General features: G+C 38.3%; 1 protein-coding gene across 1 annotated transcript in view; it reads left to right on the top strand.

The window, feature by feature from the left end:
* The window catches only part of ADCY1 (adenylate cyclase 1), a 152,892-nt gene that overhangs the window by 28,602 nt on the left and 102,037 nt on the right, over window positions 1–22,253 (top strand). Inside the window, exon 2 of the mRNA XM_026063946.1 lies at window positions 19,456–19,605. Coding sequence (XP_025919731.1) covers window positions 19,456–19,605 — 150 coding nt within the window. The remainder of the gene's footprint in view (window positions 1–19,455; window positions 19,606–22,253) is intronic.

Genomic DNA, 22,253 nt, shown 5'->3' with positions numbered 1-22,253 from the left:
AACGTGCTCTAGGTGACCCTGCTTGAGCAGGGGGGTTGGACTAGATGATCTCCAGAGATCCCTTCCAACCTCAACCGTTCTGTGATTCTGTGAATTTATAATAATATTTGGAATGATTTCTTCGGTCATTCTAAATTGGAATTAGGAACACTCCCACACACTCCCACACATACCCCTATCTATCTGTCTATCTCTCTATCTATATCTATCTTTTTACAATGGACTATTTTAGAAATAAGTTTAAATTTAAAGTCTTTTAACTAGGCTAAGATATTCCAGTTATCTGATCAATGAAATACAGTCACTGTTCTCTGACCTACATTCATGAAGAAAAAATTTAAGGAAAATACTGTCCATTAATGGAACATATCTGGCAGCCTATTTTGCATTTTAGATAACTCAGAATTATTAATTATCGTATTTTGCCCAGGCAGACTTCTGATTTCCACCAAAAAGTATCTAGGCCTTTACAGCTTGAAAGGAGATAACCAAAACCAACTGTGTAACAGGGGATAGCTATATGGGATAAAAGGGATTTGATCTCCTAGGAATTTCCTTCTGTGCTATTTTGGATCTCCTGACAGGGTTACAGGGCTAGCCCCACTTCTTTCTCCCTGACCTAATTTTGGCCTGGGTCCTTTGCCATGTCTTGTCTCGAAGTGGAGTTTCAGGATTCTTTCAGAAACATGTATCTATATCCACGATGGAATCATCAACATAGTGGACCTTGCTTGGCTATACAAAATAGTATGGAACCAAACCTATTTGTTTTTTGTTTTTGTTTTATTCAGAGCTAGTGTCTCGTAGCTCTTTGTTGTGCTGCTGCCTGCAGTGACACACAGGCAGGGATGTGTGTGACTGCCTGCTGCGCACCAGCCGCCTCTCCTGCGACAAGATGAGCCACGGGCCAGGTGCTTTTCTTCCTGACAGGCACCCGTAACCCCAGCACTGACAAACCACTTCCTCAGCCACAAGTATTGTAATTTGGAGGTTGAAACCGGTAATTGGCAGGAAAAAGGGATTCTAATTCACAGTCGGCATGCCACCTTTTGTCTCATCTAATGTTAGGTGAGAACGAGTCTGCAGCGAGCAATCTGAGAGCAAAGCGTGTTTCCCTCAGCTGGAGCTAGTCCTGGCTGCCTGGGTTGGTACCTCCACGTGGAGCTGCGAAGGCAGCACTGAGGTACTGAGTCTGTCCCTTGAAACAGTACAGCTGTTCAGGAGCACAGCTGAACCCAGGGGCATTGAACTTTTAGCTTGTGTTCCTCTCCACCAAAATCTTTTTTAGGTTGTGAAAACAGAATATACCCCATGTATTTTTTGTACAAATTATTCTTCCAGCTTAATGCAAGCCATTGTGCAGAGCAAGCTGTGCTGCTGTTCTCAGCAGTTACTTGTGAGCATCTGGGGAGTTCTCTGCCTGGTTCTGTCTGGCCCAGTCTGTCCAACTTTGGGGTTGGTTTGATTTGTTTTTCTCATTTGTCAGAATTGCTGATCAGGGGTGGTACAACAGAACAAACCAAAATGTCCAAAGAAATGTTTGAGCTGCTAGATCCATTTGATCTGTGTTGTCATCAGTGTCAGAGCTGTCATCTCTCTTGGAGGTCAGGTTGCAGAAACTGTTTCATCCCATCTGAGAAGCCAAATGCATAACTCATTTTTTGGATCAAGCTGAAAATATGAAATTCTTGCATGTATTCATGGTTATATTTCATCACAGGTACCATCATAATGTAGTATAAAATGCAGTTACTTCGGGCTGCATAGGACAAAGTAGAATGCATTGTGCAGTTGTTTGCTATAGTGCCACAGCTAGTGAGCTCTACATTATCTCTCTTTCGTGATTCTAAGCCATCCTATATATCACACAGGAGAAGAACTGAATTCCTCACCATGTTTGCCAGCGTGCCACTGCAGGGTGAAAATTTCCAGAGCGAAGTGCTTTTCAGTGGAGGCAGCCAGAGGGGTGGAGAAAGCTTTCTTTTAAAAAAGGGAGTTGTGCAAGGGAAAAACAGCTGAACTAAATATTGCTGAATAGGAACTGTAGTACATACCTTTGCCAGAGAAGTTAGATATTTGTACTCCTCTCCTGGAGTGCTTATTTAAATGAAAAATTTTATCAAAATACTACACAATACTAATAATGTTCAGCAACTGCTGAAAACATTCATTTTGAGCTTGATTCTTTTGTGAGGAATTATTTAGGCTAGGAACTGTAGGTTTGATTGTTTCACCTTGTAACACTTCCAGAGAACWCTGTGGCAGGTGGTCATCTGTCCAGGCTCTTCAGGAGGTAGTGCTGCTAGCTGGTTCATTCCCTCATCTTCTGATTAGTTCTGGTGGTCCTAGAAAGTGTGACAGAGGGCTTGGCTTGCTTTCTAGCTGACTGCTACCAACACTGTTTTTACTGTGTATATTGAATGGTTGATTTGAGGTTCTTGGATTTTGGTTTCCTGACTGGATTTTTCAGATGAAAACTAGCTATCAGGCACTATTCCTCTCTTGTGTCTGTCTTTCTGTCTTTAGGACTTAGAAGCAGGCTGGCTCTCTATTGCTTGTCGGTATCAGTAAGCTTAGAAAATTGAAATGAACATTTGTTTGTTTGTAACTGTTTCTTTTACTTTTTTACTTGCAGCTTCATGACTGCAGATTTGAAGTCTCCGTAGCTCTCAAGCACTTGTGTCTAAAATCTGTGTACCTTTACTGTTTTGTTTTGTTGAACCTGGAAAAATCAGTTTGGCCCACCTTTATCAGAACAGCACTTTAAATTTATATATTTTATAATAATGGTGTGAAATATTTAGAGACTTTCTGAATAACTAAAATATTACCTGGTAGATTTATTTCTGCTATGGGCCCAATCCTATCTCCCGTGTAATCCAGTAGTGAAACTTCTACTGCTCTCAGTTGGGTAAAAAAAACAACCAAACAAAAAAAAACAACAAAAAACCTAACACCTTTTCTTTAAACTTTCTTCCCTGAAGCATCTACTTTTTTTTGAGGAAATACTCTTCAGTTTTTCTCCCTTGTGCTCTGAATCTGTGAAACTTCCTAAAGCATTCTGCTTTGGCCCTTGGTGTCTTCAGGCTGCACCTCTGCTTGCCAAAGTAGCCCTCAACCATGATCCAAACTATTCTTCCTCTTTATAGTGAACTATTTTGTTGCATATGTAGGACTTTTCAGAAGTGTCTTCTAAAAGAGTGTGGTTCCAGTGCAGTGGATCCCAAACTTTCTTGGTCCATAGGCAACAAGTGTGGTAGTGGGCAAATGCTGCACTTGGTTCATAGTTGGCCTCACTTTAGGGTTTGGAGGTAATTCCCCCCTGCCCCTTCCTGCAGTGGTCATGGGCACCGTGCATGAGAGCTGTGGCTGGGGGTCCAGATCTCTAATAAGTGACTGTAGGGTTCAGAACGCCAGGTTTATTATCAATTCAAGATAGAAGCTGAACTATACTCCTTAAGTGGGTGTTCTTGTCAGAGTTGAGGCTTAACATCGAATACAGTTTTCATCTTGCTATTTTGTACCTGTAGTGTTAAATAACCTTGATGTTTGAAGTCCTTTTCTAGGTTCTTCTGCTGTTGTAACTTAAATGCTCTATACAGCTTCCAAGTCAGCACCTTTATAGTTGTCACTAATCTCCCCATGGAAATAAGCAGGGCCAACATTTTATGACTTAATAGCAGCATTTGTRGCATCTGGCTTTATTAATTTAGCCAGCTGGAACAGGTTTCCATGCAGCAGCACATCTCATATTGCTTACTGTTGAAAAGCATATGATCTCTCAAGGCACACAGTTTTGAAAAATAAGATTATTTGTAAAGAGTGGGTAAAATTTTCAAAACCACCTAAACTATTTAGGACCCTAATGATGCAGTTCCACCACAGTTAAAGCCTATCGAAGTCGGCGGCTGCTTTCTGGTCTGATCTTGTGTACCTACCACTCCTTTCTTGCTCCCTTGTACACTCAGTGATTCASAGAACTGATCCCTGAAACAGCCCCTCTTTTTTGCTAGGTCAGTTTTGGCCAGGTGAGTTCCCAGAACCAGTTCAAGACGTGGCTGCACCAGCTCATCAGCTGGCACAGGAGAGGAGCAGGAGCCTGCAGAGGGGAAGGCAGCACTCACAGCACCACAGCATTGCGTCCGGAAGGATAAACGCTCTTAAGAGACATTTTCAAGCTCTTGTGCAGAGCTGTGCTAATGTGGCTAAACTGTTCTCAGACCTCAGCTGGAGTTTTCTTTGCAGCACTGCTGTGCGCAGGGGCTGCAAAAGCACTGGTCAGCCTTAGGACCTGTACCTTTGAACTGTGTTAGGTGACTCGCTTTCTATTCTGGACTGTGTGAAGAAATCTAACTCCTAAATAAACTGACTCATTAAATTATGTAATGCTTTTTGCCAAAATGTTGCATTGCTAGATCAGATTACTGATCCACTTATTCTTATATCCCCCTCCTGTCATCAGTCATGTGTTGATTAGTCAAAATACCATTCCATATTGTGTGTATATGAGTTATTAGAAACCCAGAGAACCGACAATGTTCCCTACAAGCAACACACAAGAGTGCAGTGGTGAGCTCTAAGGTACTGAGTTGTTACCACATCATGTGATGTTTCTGGAGACAGCAACAGATAGGTTTAGCTAATTGTGCAATTATACAGATAGGTTACAATTTACGTATGTTGGTCCTTTTGAAAGCATGGTGAGACTTTACAGACTTAGAGGAATCATTTTGCCCGCTGCAGTGCTGAAAAGCCACTGCTTTTGAGGTGAAATACAGCAGCTGCTTGGCAATTGGAAGAATCCTATAATCAGCTGAACCTACAGGGGAAATTTAGGTAGGCAAAAATGTAATTACTTAGTATACTTCATGTACTGAGCTAACTATGCAATGCCTCATTTACCATTGCTATCAGCATAGGCCTGCAAGGATAGAACTGTATATAATTTCTGTAATCTGGACACAATTAAAAACATTTATTAACATGTATAAAGTTATTTAGACTTCTTTCTAAAACTTTAGTCTCAATCTTTGCCTCAGCTCTTGCACTTAGCTAATTCTGACTATAAAAATAGACCCCTTAGTAGTTATTCAATATGAAAATCTGCCTATTTTAAAGAACTGTCTTTTCAAGACGACAAAACAAGACAATATAGCAAATGCAACAGGAAACAACAGAGAGGGTGAAATAAATTTCAAGATATTAAAATGATGTAGACAGGCTGGCAATAGTAACATAGCTGCAGTAACTCAGATTTTAGATTATAGTGTGGAAGCCCTAAGCCATTAAGGCAGAAACCATGCTATCACTTTGACTTGCATGTAGACACATAAGTCAGTGAGATTGTGTGACATGACTAGCAGAAGAATTTAGTCCACTGATTATAGAGTTTACATTGCATTTTGGCTTTTAGAGGTGATCAAAATAATTGCACTGGGGCGAGCATTAGTCTTAATGTAAAGAATAGGGTTGTATCTCTTTAAAGTTGTCAGAACACTGAATGAAGGTGGTGAATTTGATCCCTTACTAGTATTTTAAGCTGGCATTTGGACTTAGCAAAAAATACTGCCAAAGTTGCTGGAGACCCCTAAAAGGAATGGAAGTAGCGTTCCTGTTGTAGGTGTTTGTGTTAGTTCAGATTAATTTTTAAATAAGAATGCCCTGCTGAGTCAGACCTAATGTTCACAGAATTCGGAGGCATGCCTTACTACTAAAAGCACTGTGTTCACTTTTCCCTGACTATGCTATTTGTCTGTTTTCTAGAGATTCTGTTGTTGTTCATAGTTTTTACAAGTTTGCCTGGCATAATGTCAATAGTTCAGGAATGTCATACTTGGGCTTTGCAGGAATGCTTAGCAGAATACGGCCTGGTCCTGGCATCGTGATTTGGGATTTGTCAGAACCTCTTTTACTGGTGGTTCGATCTACAACAGATTTCCCTGGTGCATTCCTTATAAAGAAGAATTTGAGCAGTGGGAACCTCCAAGACCACCTCCATACTGAATGCAGTCATGAAAAATCCATTTAGTTTTTGCATACAGGCTCTCTGCTCTGGAAGCTTTTGACAAGAAGATTTATTATTTATTTTTATGCCATTAGCAAGCTATTGGGTGGGCATGGGGGGAACAGAGGAATCTTATTGGTTTCTACATTTGACATATCAAAGCTTGTGTACTTTTTTTGTGTGTTTGTCTGTTTTTTGTGTTTGTCAGCTTCTTGAGGAACAGCTTTGTTTCTTATAAAGTTGTTCACTCTGCTATTAAATCGCACTGATGAATTTACAGGGGAAGTTGACAAGTAGTGTGCCTATAAATCATCTCCGTGTCCCTGGCCAGGATAATACCTTTCTGACTGTTTCTTTTAATTGATATCGTTTTTGCAAGCATCTTCATTTTTGTGTAGTTCCTTTTTCTGAAGTTAAACACTRTTGTAGATTTTCTGTGGTTTTTTTGGGGGGGAGGGAGGGCTGGGAGTGTTTGTTTTTATTTCTATTTTTTTCCCTGAAAGGGTGTCCATGGGTACATTGAGGTTATTTTGATGGTTACATTTTGAACCAAGTGCTAGAGAAGTGCTCAGAATGACTTTTCAGGAGGGCTTCCCCTCCTGTTGGTTGCCCAGTTAGCTGCTTCATGAGGCAGTTGTTTAGGGAATCTAAAAGTTTGCCTTAGTTTCGTGCCCCAATGTAATCATTACTGAGTCTCCATGGGACCTACTGAAGGCTCCCATTACTGGGTATTCCATAGTGACAGCCTTTTTGGGAGCTCCTATGTGAACCACACTCCCTCTCTTTATCCTCTTCAGGTTGTGATAGTTTTGCCCTATTAATATGCTTTTCCTATTTAAGCATCAAATTTTAATCCATAGTGTTTCTGTTACTTGTTAATACAGTTAATTTATTTATCTGTTTGGAGAGAAAGATTTCTTTAATTTATAGCAGCACTCCTCTAGCCTTGCCTCTTGTTTTCTTCCCCATGTAGTTTGTAGTTTGGAAATACAGTGTCCCCATGATTATTTTCTTTCCAGTGTGATTCTGATATGGTATTTCTAATTCTATATTCAGTTCTAACTCATTCCAATTCTCCCATTTTATATTTGTATGAGAGCACATACACATTTGGTCTGGCTACCTACTTTCTATGTTCTGTGTAGACAGGACTTTATTGGTTCAAACTGCTCTTCATTGTTTAGAGGGTTTTCATTACTTCACCTATAAAGAATGAATTCTGTAGAAATGTGTGATCTTCCACATTGCCAAAATCTCCCCAGTTTGTAGTCTTGCTTTGACCCATTTTTTATTTGTACGAAGTTCATCCTGCTTGAAAGGGCGCATCCTGCTCCAAAAGTCTCTGCAGTTGCTACTGATTCAACACCCCCATTTTTAGTAGGTCCCTATTGAACTTCTACTATTGGCTGAATCTACAAGTAACCATAACACAGTGTTCAATGCCGTGTTCTTTGAAGTCAGTACTTCAAATAACTTCATTGAGGGATTTAGGATCAGATCAATAGTATTTAGTTCTGCAGGTAGCAGATCTGTTCCTAATGAAGCTGTCTGTGTAAGTCAGGATTTCTTACATAAGAGTTCATGAACAGCTCATGTGGATACCTTATCAATGGATTTGGGGCAGTCACCCAAGAGATGCTCAATGCCTCAGAATCTGGCCAAAAAAATTTTTCACATATTTGATGTAAAAGATTTAAAAATATATTTATTGCTATCTTCATATCAGAAACAAATCCAATAAAGAGTATTAATAATGATAACATTAAAGCAAAATCTTCCTAACATAACCTGATATGTACAATTCTTTACTTACACTTTTGTTGCAAGAATATATGTTTCACATCTATTTTTATTCTCAGTAATAGATAGGGGAAAAGAAAGGATAAAAATGGAGCAGTTGTAGTCTACTGTGACATTGTATTTTGCTACTTATATTTGTGGTCTAGATGTGTTAAGTCCTAAATATCCTCACAATTATTGTGAAGCCTGAATTCAATGCCACATATCTTATTGCTAAATCCCCTCTTATGGGGATATAGACTTGTAATTTCCAGGATTGTTTCTGACATCAACCTAAAATGATTGAGGGACTACTTCTTTACTTACTTTTCTAGACCATTCAGGAGACTGGCAAGTTATTGAATGCATYGGCGATTAATACTTTAATCTTTCTGTAGGTAAAGGTTTCCCATAGAGTAATAAGGATCTGCCAGAGTTCTGTGCATATTTTAGCTTGCTCATATACATGCAGCATAATGAATAGTTATGTCTACTTTTATTATGAGCCCTTTTTATTATCTTTTCAAATAGATTTACAGTTAATATATTTCAGCACATATCTCTATGCTGTAAGTTCCATCTTTTCCTGTACCTGTGCATTCTTTATGATACAAATCCTTTGAGACTTGCAAGCTAGTGGACCTTTCAAAAAAAGTAATCATTATTTGTGCCATATTGAAGAAAAAAGCATGAATCTCTTGTCTTTGTTTTTCTTTTTTATTCTGATAACACATCTTGTACCTTTAAGAACATGGAATTCAGTGGGAAGTGGGCTAAATGGTGTTCAGTCCATAGGACCAAACTTGAGTTAGTCCAGAGTAACCTCTCCCAAAACACATGTAGTGTGGGCATCAGGTCCTCATCACCACCTCTTTCCCTCTACAAGTCCACACCTGTTGGGGACTTTACTTGCTGATTTACACATAGTCGAGCACAATCCTGGATTCCCCTTGCATCTTCAGGATCAGACCAAGAACACGTGGAGTCTACACCAGAAGAAAAAAAAATAAAGCAGCGCTGAGGAGTTCATGCTCTGTTCCATACTTTTTATTTTTTAGTTTCTTTGTGCACAAGAGCGCAGTCAGAAAACCCTTAAGAGGAGTTTTGTGTATAGTTAAGAAAGAAGTAATAATAGGACATATTAGAGCAGTTGCAATATACTTTTTTTTAGCAGTGAACAGCTTGCTTTGGGGCTTAACAAATGAAACAGGGGATACAATATCTTATGAGGCAGAATAAGAAATTACAGATGCATTTTGTTTTCCCCTGAACTTTTCAGAATTCTCAATAATTCAGTTAAATCCTACTCTTTTCCAGGGCATGAAATTCTGTTGTTTGCAATCTCTTGTAATGTGTATATGGAAATACGACCATTTCTCTTAAGAGTGTGCATTCTTAATTTGATGGACAGTATTAGGCTCATCAGAATGGACAAGACATTCAAAGTAGAAAATAGACCCACCAGACAGTCTGCAGGAAGGAGGACTTTCATTGTTTAAATGAGAGCTGGGAAGAGTTTTTGGATATATGGTAGCTATAAGAGCAAAAAACAGGCAAACAAACAAACAAAAAAAACCAGGAAAACAATTTACCTGTCATTCTCTTTTATTTGAAATAAACTCCGTAATAATTTTTTGCATTGGCAAAAAATGAAACAAACAAACAAAGCCAAAAAAACCCACTTTCTTCAAGATGGTACTATAGATTTTTCTAAATACAGCATCATATCTGTAATTCCAATCCCCTTATTATTCTTCAGCTCTTCCTTCCTGCTCTGAGTAGACATATTTCACTTCTACTTTTAATCATTCTCTTCAATCCTTCTCCCTTTTTTCCCTTTACCCCCATTCATTCCTCCTTTTCTAAAAACATACTTGCTTTCTTTCCTGTTATCTGTTATTTTCCTCCAGTTTTGTGATTATATGTTTTTATTTATTCATGCAGTTATCTCTGTGATTTTGAATGCTTAGCATCCACAATATTGTACCTTTTTCCCCAAATATTTTTTTTGCATGCAAATGACAACGCATTAAAACAGAACCAGAAAATCTACACAGGACAAGATGATCATACCCAACTCAATAAGTTATTAATTATGCGCTTTCATGATATTTCTTTAAAAGCATCCTGTTGCTCACAAAATCAGAATATCATTTCTTTCTAGACTCCTGATCCATCAGTGGGATTTGTATGCATCTGTTTGGAGTGCTACCCAGATTTCCAACCATGGAATCATGCCTCCATTTTTTAGCACAGTTCAACTATTTTTAATCATACAACTTATAGAGTTTCTAACAACCAACTTGATTTGTAGAATCACTTCTTTAAAATCAGCAGAATTTGGTTCTTAATGTTTTATCTTTAGAATTTATTTGACTTCTCTTGAAATCATTGACTGATGACTTGAATTGTTAAATAGAATGATTAAACAGAAGTATATCCTTTTGTTTTCTTGATAAGTCTGTCAAATAAAAATGGGATAGAAAATATATCTTTTAAAAGTTTTCCATCAACTTATTGTTGGATCAGTTGGTTACTGACATACTATATAGATGGGTTCTCTTTACAAAAATAATTTTCAAAGTTGAACATAAAAATGACTAACCTTCTCTATTTTTTTTCTGCTTAAATTACTACTTCGCAACTTTCTCAGAATTAAAGCTCTCAAGTGCCAACACTGACAGAAGATGCCATAGCTTAAATGACCCTGCAGAATGAAAACCTTATTATCTGCAGAGACAGCTCTTGCAAATTGTAAAGCACAATAGGAGAAAAGTAAACGGGTTCAGTGTAATAGAACATAGTTTCCTTCAGGCAAACGCTTTCATCTTTTCAGGACATTTGACCAAAAGTGACATCATTCACCGACAGCTTCAGATATCTGCACAGAGAGGAAAAAAGAGAAAAGAGACACAAGAGGACATTTGTCAGGTCTAGGAGGCAATCTTTTTGGTGGAAAAGGAAACTGATTGAGATCAGTTTAGTCCTAATGCAGTCGTGTTTTCACTTAGCAATATGCAGGCAGCCAGAGCTGTGTATGCACTTTTTCCTCTCTTTATCTCTGACTGCCCTCATTCATCTGGAAAAGGAGCAGGTGTTTTTGCAGTGAGTAAGAACCAAGGCCTTACAATTTGATCAATCAGTTTAATTTTCAGGTGAGTTGTCAGAAGACTTCTGTGTATTTCTTAACATTTATTTAGCAATCTTTTTTTTTTTTTAAGTGGCATAAAATAAGTATGAATTTCTAGGCTTGATATAAAAAATGTGTGCCTGACAGTGGGTCACCAGAAATTACTTGCATTTACTATATAGGTTCCTTAACCTTAAACAACGCATTTCTACATGATTTCCTAATGATGAATTCATTAGAGCGTAACATTTGGACAGCTGCTTGAACTTACCCTGTGTTGATTTTCTCATCTGTGATATAACTATGATCCTACAAATCTGGTATACATTGACTTGGAAATCTGGCTGTAGCCTTGGCCCTATCCAAGATACCCTGTTAGAGCTTGAGAAAGTCCCCTGAAGCTAAATTCAAAAAAGACTCTTAGAGGCTTTAATGCTGGGGGTTGCAATTCCTAGATTTCAGGTGCCTGACCTTCCAAGAATAAAATTCAAAACCCTCKTTGGGACTAGGCTATATACAGAGCAGAATAACACCATTGCAGTAGCAAATAGATATTTCAGTGTCTATGTATCATTCATAATATGACACCGTGACAGTATTTTGTCCTCCGAGGTACAGTTCCTAGATTTGAAAAGAGCCGTTGGAAAAGAGAAATGAGACTTGGAAGCCCRTGCTTTGTAATCAGCTCCATCACTGGCCTACAGAATGACTACTCCTCCCCTATGAAGCTGTCACACTGGAACTAGATAGTCTCCTTCCCGAGTTATTACAGAGGCAATCTAACGCTGTGCTGCCCCTCGCTGCACTGAAGTCGTGGCCTCGTTTTGTGTCTCTGTAGTCTCAGAAGTGCACACAAAGTAAAGAAATGCTTTCCTGCAAGGGGCTGGAGTGAGGCTGCTATGTGTCATTTCTCAGTCATGCATAGGACTCAAATGAAGAGAAATTGCATTTAAGATCTTAAGGTCCAGTCACCTAGCAACTACCTTGCCACCAAAGGTTTCAAAACTAGGTTGGATTGTATATCCTCAGAAGTCATTATTTTTGTGTATTTAAAATCCTATACCTTTTAAAGAAAACCTTTCAAGTATATTGCGAAGCTACTTTGGCTTCTTATGTGATATTTTTCAAATATTTTCTTCTGTCCCCCATAGCCCCTGTACTTCTCTGGGCTTTGGAGAGAGTTTGTTGATTTGTGTAGAGCTAATGTGCAATTAGCCATAGGTAAGATCTAGTTTGATAAATGGAGATATGACTAATATTAACCTCAGCTGGGCTTACTGGAAGACAAGAGAAATTAAAATTTTTTGAATGCTATCAAATGACCACTAAAAAATGTGTATTAGTACACACGTGTATAAAAGTAGGCTTCAGATGGAGGCAAATCTGGGCATTTTCTTGTTGCTTTTCCGAATTTCTGTAATGTGACAGCCTAGTGCTATACTTAGCAAGTTTCAAACATTACGGTTGTGACTGGGCCAACCATTCCTAATGGAGTACTGCTATATGTTTAGCCTCTTTCCTGAAAATACAGCTTTTATGAATTTGTTCATTATCTGGAAAGGCTTGAAGTAATAGGGAAATTATGTCTGAAGGTGTTTCAGCCTGTATGCTGCTTGCATTTTTTTCCATCTAGTCCTTTATTTCTTACGTATAAAATTCCATATTTCAGTGATCTGTTGTATATTAAGCATAGATCCTTTGTCGTATATTTTTCCTATTCCCCAATGTGATAGCTAAAAATTAATAATCAGCTGCCACTTTCTCTTTAAAATAAAATAAAAATATGCAGGCAGGAACAAAAGGTGTTATTGTGAATAAGTGCATCTTTCTCTCTTCCTTAAAAAAAAAAATAATAATTTCCAGAAGTCTTTGTACACCAATTAATTTTTGTTGTTGTTGTTAATGTGGTATGTAAAATGGAATGTGATGGAATTATGAATTCCTTTCAGAAATTCAGTAAGAAAGGCACAACAGCTCAGAACCTCAAAAGTAGGAGTTTAAAATTAATTTCATAAATCCATATTTCACACATTTGAGTGAAAGTCTGCACGAGCAGGCAAATAGCAGTCAGGGGTTTCAGCAAGAAAAAACAAATATTTGGTAGCTTAGGTAGTCAAAAATATCTTTTTTGAAAAGCTTTTGAGCTGCAGAACTACCCAAGGTTATGAACCCAAATTTATGATTCAATCGATCCCAGTTCTGATATTCCATCATAATTCTCTGCTACCTCATCTTAGAGGTAATTGCTTCTGACACCAGATAATCAGCCAGCAGTGTAACTTCAGCGAGAAATGTGTGCCAACTATTCTTCCAGTGCATGTTTTACAGTTGAAAGCACTTCTGAGAAAGGTACAAGAAATCAAAAAATAAAACAGAACACCCTGTTATTTTTTAACACTATGGAGCTTGATGGCTTTTGATGACACTATTTCTGTAGTATTTTTTTTTAGAATGTTTTACAGCATGTATTTTCAAATGTGGTCATAAGTTGCATCTTGTGCCTTAGTCAAACAGGTAAACAGAGGGAGAAATACATGGTGCATTTCTGCTATTATACATTTTGTGTGTACACTTAAAAAAATCTGGCTGTGACTAATTAACAGAGCATCCTGGATTTCTTAAAGGCCTCTCTTCACTTGTCTGCAGGGGTGACCCTGATGATACTGGCTTTTCCTCAGCGATGACATTAGCTGTCATTCAACACTGGCTCCGTTTGTCCTTAAGCACTCACCCCACCTGTGTAAGTTGGATAGTCATGATGTAGAGCAGTTTCTTTCTCATTGCTGGAGAATAGTTTGTGAGAAATGCCATGTAAGCCAGTTTGCAAGAAGTTTGCCTTCCTTTTTTAATTCCTTTGCAAGAAATTTGCAGTCCCCCCCCCCTTTTTTTCCCTGCATGCTCATCTATGCATGATAAAACAGGATTATGACCACAGAAATGAGAAAACTGATGGTCAAGGAGGCTGAGGCTTGCCCAGGCTCACCTGTGGGATCACTGAAATAACTAGTCACTGATTCCCTCTTAGCATATGCTAAGGAGGGAAGTGCAGGAAGAGAGAAACCAGGGAGAATAGCACAGCAGAACATTTCTTTAATAAGTGGCATAAGCCAATTAGGAGAAAAATTATTAGAAATAAGAGAGGATTGTCTATTGAAAATAGGAAAGAGTTTGTATAATCTGGAGATAATTTGTTTGGCTGACTTTTTTTGGTACTGGGGAGTGCTTTTTGGGAAGCAGTCAGGAACTAAAGGAACAGCTCTCTGCTCCTGTGTTATGCCACTTCAGTACAAGGAGGGAGCAGATGTAGTAATTAAGTGTTCTCAAAAGGTTGCAAAGTGTGTTGATTAAGTGAATTACTAGAGTTAACAAAGCCCTGTCAGGATCAAGAGGCAATTGCACATCTGAAAATATTAGAATTGATTTCATCTTGAAGTTCTCTTTTATGCAGTCTTGAGCTATAAACAAAGCACTGCTCTAATGGTAGCATTTCCCATAACAGGAAAAAGAGAAATGATTTTTGTTTAAACTTACAATAGGCCTTGTTCATGATAGCATTCATTTTCATACACAGTGCAGTCTTGCCTTGCTCTTCAGCAGTTTTAATGGTGGAAGCACTGACTCATTTTGGTAAGAAGTTCACGACTCTTTCCTTAGAGTCATGCCTCACAATAGAAACTCATATTTCACGATAATGCATTTCATTGCCATATCTCAAAGTATTTTGACAGAATGAGTAAATGTTACTTTGTCTGCATAATGGGAACAACAACAGTAGCACAGGAATTACTTGTAGTAAAATTCAATTATTAGACAAAACTGGAAATAGAATTCAGACCCTCTGCACCTCCTGCTTTATCAGCCAGCTGAAGATTAAGGTACAAGAACTGTCTTGATCTTGCTTTTTCTGCAAATTTCAGCCTTCATCTGGAACTACTGGCTGTGTTTCCTACCTGTTCTCCTTTTCTCGTGGGATGGCATGACAGTTCATGCCACTGAAAATAAATCAAATATTTGATATCATCCACTGAATTCTAATCCCGAGAGGGTTAATTATTGAAACAAATCCTCAGTTCCATTCACACCATAAATCCAACTTTTAGAAAGTGGAGTGAGGCTTTGGGGGAGCAATTCCTTAAGTTTTATTCTCTGGGAATTTATAGTTCTCATTTAGTCTACTTTAGCTCGGTATTTTAATATCCATCCATATGAATGCCACTCTGTAACGAAGTCTTTCAGGAATCCATAAGCTATTTAGGCCTTCATGAAATAGTGACATTTTTCTACGAGGCTTCTGTGAAACAAAGAGGAGGCTGCTCCACGGTGGAAACCAGCCTCAAGTGTGAACTGGCTACTGAGCAACCATTTATCAGATAGCAGAACTGGGCTGCTGGTGAAGCAGAGAGTCCTCTGAAAAGGCAGATAAGATGTTATGTGTAGAAGGAGTAATCACTACTTGTTCGAGTGAGAGCAAGTGCATGAGTGCATGCATGCACGCATGAAGAATCTTGCTGTGAAGAAAAAAATGTGGAGAATAAACCATATCTAGAATAGTAGGGAGAGAGAAAAGTTCCCAGTTTTCGAAGAGTCTCTCAGCAAGACCCAGACCCAGGGGACACTCAAGAGTGGAAGTAGGAGAATGATTCAGAAAAGAGTTAGATCTCTCTAGTGCTCTTAGACTGCTGTGTATGTGTGTGTGTTACATGCTTCTTACCTACAGAATTGTTTGCCTGCTCTTTGGGCATTGCTGCACTGTGTAGCCTCCATTCCTCAGCACACTCCTAAACCAGGCTGAGAAGTGGGGCCAATTGCCCCATTAGCACTAGAGAAACATAGGGCAGGCTCAGGAGCAGTGATATTCACTTTGCTTCCCCGGGCATGTATAAGGTTAGGAGCACCACAGACCAAAGCATCACTGTCAAGCTTGAGAATTTAAATTTTCAGAGGAATTGGACAAACCAGGAAGGCAGGTTCCTTGAGTACAATGGTTGAATTGTAAGGTGTGTCAACTTCTTGGGGAGTCTTAGTAAAAGCGGTAGGGCATCTGAATGCTTTTCTGATCCCTTTTCCATTGAGTTGTAGCAGACAAAGATGTGGAAATGTCACAAACCTAACTTGAAACCTATGAAAGTCAATGCTGGGAAAATAAGAAGACAGAAATATAGCTGAAATACCTGCTGGAGCTGTCAGTACCTCTTCAGTGACTAGATAGCAGACCAGCTGTCTGTGTTCAAAGCCTGCCTTTCTTAACGTCCTCCAGAGTCTGCGCCACAATGTACTGCTCCACAGAGTCCATCCAGAGATGGAGATTGTATCCTACTAAGAATTAGGGAAACTTAAAGGTCAGGATGTTCGTACCTAAGTGCAGCAGACTTCATGCACAGAACAAGATTCAGTAACAACAATCAAATACCAAAAATAGCTTTCATGACCCTGATGCCCTTTTGTTATTCCAGCTGATGGGTATTCTCATTACAGGTAGCAAGGTTTGAAAGGAGTTGCAGATAAGAAATGTCTTTGAGCCATTTTGTGTTGCATTAAGTAAATAGAAATTATTTCTTCTTCAATAGTTCCATAGGTAGAAGATAATGGTGAAACCTAAAGAAGAGCATTCTTTTTGATATTAGGTAGTAGTGTAGTGAATAATGTAGGAAGGATTTCAAATGAAACTCCTTGATCTTTCTGCAGTTTTGGATGCCTCAATACCTCTAAAAAGATCCTTAGTTTTAAATGCATGTCTCAGTCTTTCCTGGAGTTATGTCAGATAATATGTGTGGGTTATATATGTATGTGCATATAGAGAGAGAGCGCGAGATATACTATTTACATATTAAAGTGAAATAGACCAGAAAATGGTATGCTTTTGAGAAACCTACAGAGAGAGAATATATATATGGGGAAAAAATAGTAATTAAGCAGAAGATGGGTTGTGGAGGGGAGGAATTCTTACCTCAGGAGAAAATCTGCCCTACTTTCTTTTCTCACATTTTAAAATCTATGAATCTTTTACTTGCTTTATCACTTTTCCTGATTCCCTGCAGGCCAGAGCTGATATCTAAGCCTCTGTTTTATCTTAAACTGTTCAAAGTTTGTTGGAAAATGACTTACCCTGCTGTGTTTGAAAGTGGTTGCCTGATTGCAGGAACCCACCTACTGGTTACTCAGGGTCCAGGTGATCACCATTGTTTGAGGGAAATCATAATGATAGTCCCAGAACAGCTGGCATATTGTTAAAATATATGGTCTTTTACTGCTTCTAGTTGAAGAGAAGGAAATGAGTTGACTCTTTTTTATTCTCTCTAAGAGTAATAATCTATTTCTTGGGCCATTCTGATATCAGTATGTAAAGATTAGTTTTTCACTCTGTASTATTAATAGCTGCTTTGTATATGGGTAGGGTCGAGCATTTGTATTGTCTGTAGATGTCTTGATTGGTTTATTCTGTGGTCACTGTTYACTGCCTTTGCATATGGCCTCTACAAATCCTTTCTGTTTTTATTCTATTGCACTTCTAAGAATTAGCGTTGCAATACACTGTTGTTGCTACACTTCAGCGTGATGAAATGCAGGCATAAGGTGATTGTGGCAGCATTCATGTCTCTGAAAATAAGATTCTGTCGGAATTTCTGTAGTAATTTCATTTTAGTGGGTTTTAACTTGTGCTGAAACTTGATATACCTCAAATAACTCTCTGTGATGTAACAAGATAAAGCAGGATAGGAATTGCGGACTGCTTATGTTCAGTCTGTATCATGAAATAATATGCTCGTGTACTGCTTTTCTTCCTCAAAGTTTTTTATAAATAGTAATTCCTCTGTATTACTATCTCTGAGAAGTGATTATGTAAGTAGCATTTACCTTCTTTTACCAAGAAAGTAAAAATTAGAGGACTTGTGAATCCGTGGAGGTCTGGAGAAGCCCAGAAGGACTCTTTCAATTCTCCCCACTATACTAAGACCACTGGGAGATGGAGATGTGTACTGCCATTAGTTACACACATGAGAAACTTCCTTCTTATTTTTATGGAATGAAACTCTTTCGAAAGGTTATCCAAAATCAGTAGGAAGTTCCTGGATGTCATTGTTTTGGATCTTTACTTACCATATTGGCTGAATTAACATTCAGTCTTCACCCCATAGTGGTTTTTTTTCTTCATTCTCTACAGCAATATTAGTGCGATTTTTTTTTTTTTTTAATTTGATTTCATTGTTGGTACAGCTGGGCTTGCTATGCAATGCAAGCACTGGGCAGTGGACTATGCTTCAATTTACATTAACGGAGCATGTGACAGTAGAGAGGTACTAGCTCAGCTGTAGTATGTTATGTTTACCTGAAATTGAGAAATAAGTGTCAGTTATATGGATTTTGTGACAGGAATTTTACATAAATTATGTTTTTTGTTACAATGTCTGTCTTTGTTCTTATTATGCCCTATCTTGACCAGTTTATGTTCTACCTGAAATCTAAAATTTTGGAACTTATGAAGTTCATACCATCTCCTTCCCCTCTCCTTTCACCTCATGATGCTGTGGTAGTAACTATGGTAAATATGGAGCATCAGGCCAAAAGGATATTAGGTAAACAGGCCTCCTTACCTCCTTTCTAAACAATCACTGCATTGCAGAATTTACCATCTAAAGACATCTAGATAATACAAATTTTCATTAACACCATTATGCTATAACTGCATCATTTCAGTTATGATGAGAAACTTGGTCAGGATTGTCTCAGGTTGGGTGCAAGTCAGTGTTAAGTTATTTAGCTTAGCTAATTAACTTAAACTCACATATTTTAAAAACATTATAAACCAAAAGGGCAATTGGGTCACGTGTGTGTTCTTCATCAGGGCACTGTTCATACAGGTAATTACAAATTCACTGCTCCTGCTTGTAACATTCCTGCAGAGCTGGCTTGTGCCACAGGGTGTCGTTTGAAAGCGCTCGGGATCTTCTCAGAGGCACAATGCAGTATTGAGTCAGTGATATTTTGGGGAAACTGTTCAACAATTCAGTATGGTCACTATCAGTAGGGATGTGGGAAGAGAAGCAGATTTTCCAAGTGCCACCTGCACAATATGAAAGCTTAGAGTACCCAGGCTTACATTTTGATATAGTCACAGATTTTGTCAGTGTCTTACTTCTCAACTATACGAAAGGGACAATAATTTCCCTGCCTTACAAAATATTTTCTGTCTTCTGAGTGTCTCATAATTAAATGAATGCTGAAGATACTACTCCTTCTAGTAGATGGACAGGTCTTACAATGGGCTGATGAAGACCCGATGATGAATGAAAATGATAAGTTATCATAAGAGAAATTAACTTCAGAAGATGAGAAATTCTATAATACTGAATATTGTCTCTCTGGACTTGTGGTAGCTGGTATCATTACTGTTTCTGTGTAGTTGTGCTGTGGGAACAGTTCTTGGTAATATGGCTAACAAGGCAGGAATTTTGGACTGTGAATTTTCTATTTTGCTGAGTAGAAATGTAAAATAAAAATCTGTATTTTAAAATATTAATTTATTTTTCTTTTTTCCTTACAGCTTGTGGCCAATGCAATCCTTTTTGTCAGTGTAAATTTGTATGGGGTCTTTGTGAGGATTTTGACAGAAAGGGCTCAGAGGAAGGCATTCCTTCAGGCCAGGAACTGCATAGAGGACAGGCTGAGGCTGGAGGATGAAAATGAAAAACAGGTCAGTGTCAAAGCTTTCTTTCTTTTCTCTGTTTCCTTTGAGATCATTACAATTACATGAACTGAAGGTCAGGACATTGCTTCTGAGTACTTGATCGGAAGTGTGTGTGTTTCCCCTGCAAAAGGGGAATGTTCCCTCCTCCCCTGCCTGGTTCAGCTCTTCCTCCCCAATGTATGTGCATGCTTGTCGCTTGATCTGCAGTGCGCACAGCACATGCAGATCCCAGCCCACCGTTACTGTCAGTCCCAACACCACAGTGGAAGTATTTGAGGGCTGAGGGAAAGTTACCATTGCAATCTAATATCCTGTTTTTTTTCTGCATATATGTTATTGGCTTAGTGTTAGATACACTGTAAAAATGTCTCCTGTTTGTTTGTGCTATATCCCATTTGCCTTCATGACACCTATGATCAAAACCTACGTTTTGGGGAGAATGGACTGAACTAATATACCTGAATAAACATGATAATCTTTCCTTTTCTCAGAAGCAACATTACTAATATGATGTTTTATTTCACTCAGTTTTATCAATCAACCTTCCAAGCAAATTCAGAAACAATGAGAAAAGTCACTACATAGCAGAGCTTGCTGTTCATATAGGTCTATTGCTTATAGGTCTAAATCTTAAACCCACTCATATCTGTTGATTTTTTGGAGCTTTGGATCAGACCTTTCTTTCTCTCTAGGTGATGATAGAGGGCTATTCTCTCAGCTGGAGTAAATAGATATAGTTCTGACTTCAGTGGAATTATGGTAATTTCTGCCAATAGAGAAGTTAAGTGGTATTCAAACTTTGCTGTACAAGGTGTTGGGGTCCTCAAGGCTTATGTACTTCACTCCTTCACTTCCAATTTCTGTAACAGGTATATTTCTGTGTTTGAAATCATGCATATACTTAAGTATTGTTCTGATATGGATTGAGTGAACGCATTTTTAACATGAACCTACCCTATAATAAATAGAGAAAACTCCTCTTTGAACAATTGCATTGGATGGCAGGGTAGCATAGTACTAGGATCAAAACCTTTAGGTTTGATTCTGAGCTTTTGTAACCCAAAACTGTGGACTTTTCAAAGGCAAAAATGTGAGATGAGTGAATTTCCATGGGATTTAGGCAACTATTTGCAGTTTATGCCTTTGAAAACCTGCCTATGGGTTCCAACATGAAATTATGCTTGATTTTTGTATTTCTCTAATTATATCATTAGCAATTTGTCTTATTTTATATTCATGTTTACAGAACCACAAGAAAGCAAAAATATTACACATAAACCATTATTGTTTATAGTATGCCTAAAGAATGCTGTAAATATTTTTCCAAGGCAGTACACAGGTCAATGAAGAGAATATGCTTTTCCCCTACAATTGTGAAATGTGAGATTAACTTTATGCATTACAGTGCAAAACTCAATGCAGTAGTGACACGTCACTAGTACTGTCAAAAAACCTTCAGTCATTGCTTTTAAACTACATTAGAATACTTCTAAAACCCGAATAAGAATTAAGACCTTATTACAAGCTACAAAATTCTTCTGCATATATTGTGGCATAATGTAGCCCAAGTTTGCAGCTGGTAACACTTGGAGTATTTCAGAGGATGAAGAGACTGTGCTGACCTGGTCCAATAGCTACAGACATTCCTGTATTTTCATTTTCTGAAGTACAAATGTTGCACGTTAAAAGGACTGAAATTTTTCATCAGAATCTTTTTGTCTTATTCAAATGCTCTGACCTAAATACTGCAACCCTTTTACATTAAGAAGTGTAAACGAAAATGCTAAAGCCTTTTGCTGATATTTCTGTGCAAATCTCTTATGGAACAGGAAAAAAGATGCTGTTGACTTTTGAACATATACACAGCCTTCTGGAGTTCAAGTGTTGACTCTGTGTGACAGATACCACAGCTGTATCTGTAAGTGAGATTGCTTCCTCTGTGTCCTACTTACAGTGATTCTCTTTTTGTAGGATACATTTGTAGTAATAGTCACACATGGTAATTTTGATAAGTCTATTTTTAGGAGCAAGAGCAAAGACCTCATTTTGTAGCCTTTTCAGAGTCCTCATGCAAGAGTTTGCAAGTAGGCTTTGGAAGGAGGAGTATTGGCGAGAAGAAGGAGAGCAGACTGGCTGTGTGTGTGTGTTGGGTTTTTTTTGTTTTTAATTCACTTTAATGTTCACCATTTTTCTTGTTCTCTGTGGTCAAGACAAGTAAGTAACCTCCACTGTGGCATAATGCATTTGTTATCTTGCTAAATGTTAGACTATGATTCAAGAGCAACAACAGTAGCCAAGGCCACAGACCAAATGAGTCTTAAAACATGAGAGAATAATTGTGATCATTCTCTTGGGAAAATCTTGTTGCTGTCATTGTCTATAAATCTCAGCAGCAACACCAACCTTTGCAGAGCAAGAAGTTAAAAATAAATATTGTGAGGTGGGTCCCTTTTCTCCTGTAATTGGGACCATGTTTCATTGTGCTTTCAGTCAAAGCTCATGAGCTCTTCCCCTTTATTCTCATCATATCTTCTCTCTATGCTCACTTTATTAAATTAAGATTGTCCTTTGCCCATATGGCARGCATGGCGTTGTCACCCTGCTCGCTAGGAGGACTTCTTGCATTAAAGGTCCCTACCAATCATGACAGTAGT

This window comes from Apteryx rowi, unplaced genomic scaffold (assembly GCF_003343035.1).
Source record: "Apteryx rowi isolate R43461 unplaced genomic scaffold, aptRow1 scaffold_204, whole genome shotgun sequence".
Classification (NCBI taxonomy): Eukaryota; Metazoa; Chordata; class Aves; order Apterygiformes; family Apterygidae; genus Apteryx; species Apteryx rowi.
This window is presented reverse-complemented; position numbering and strand designations above follow the sequence as displayed.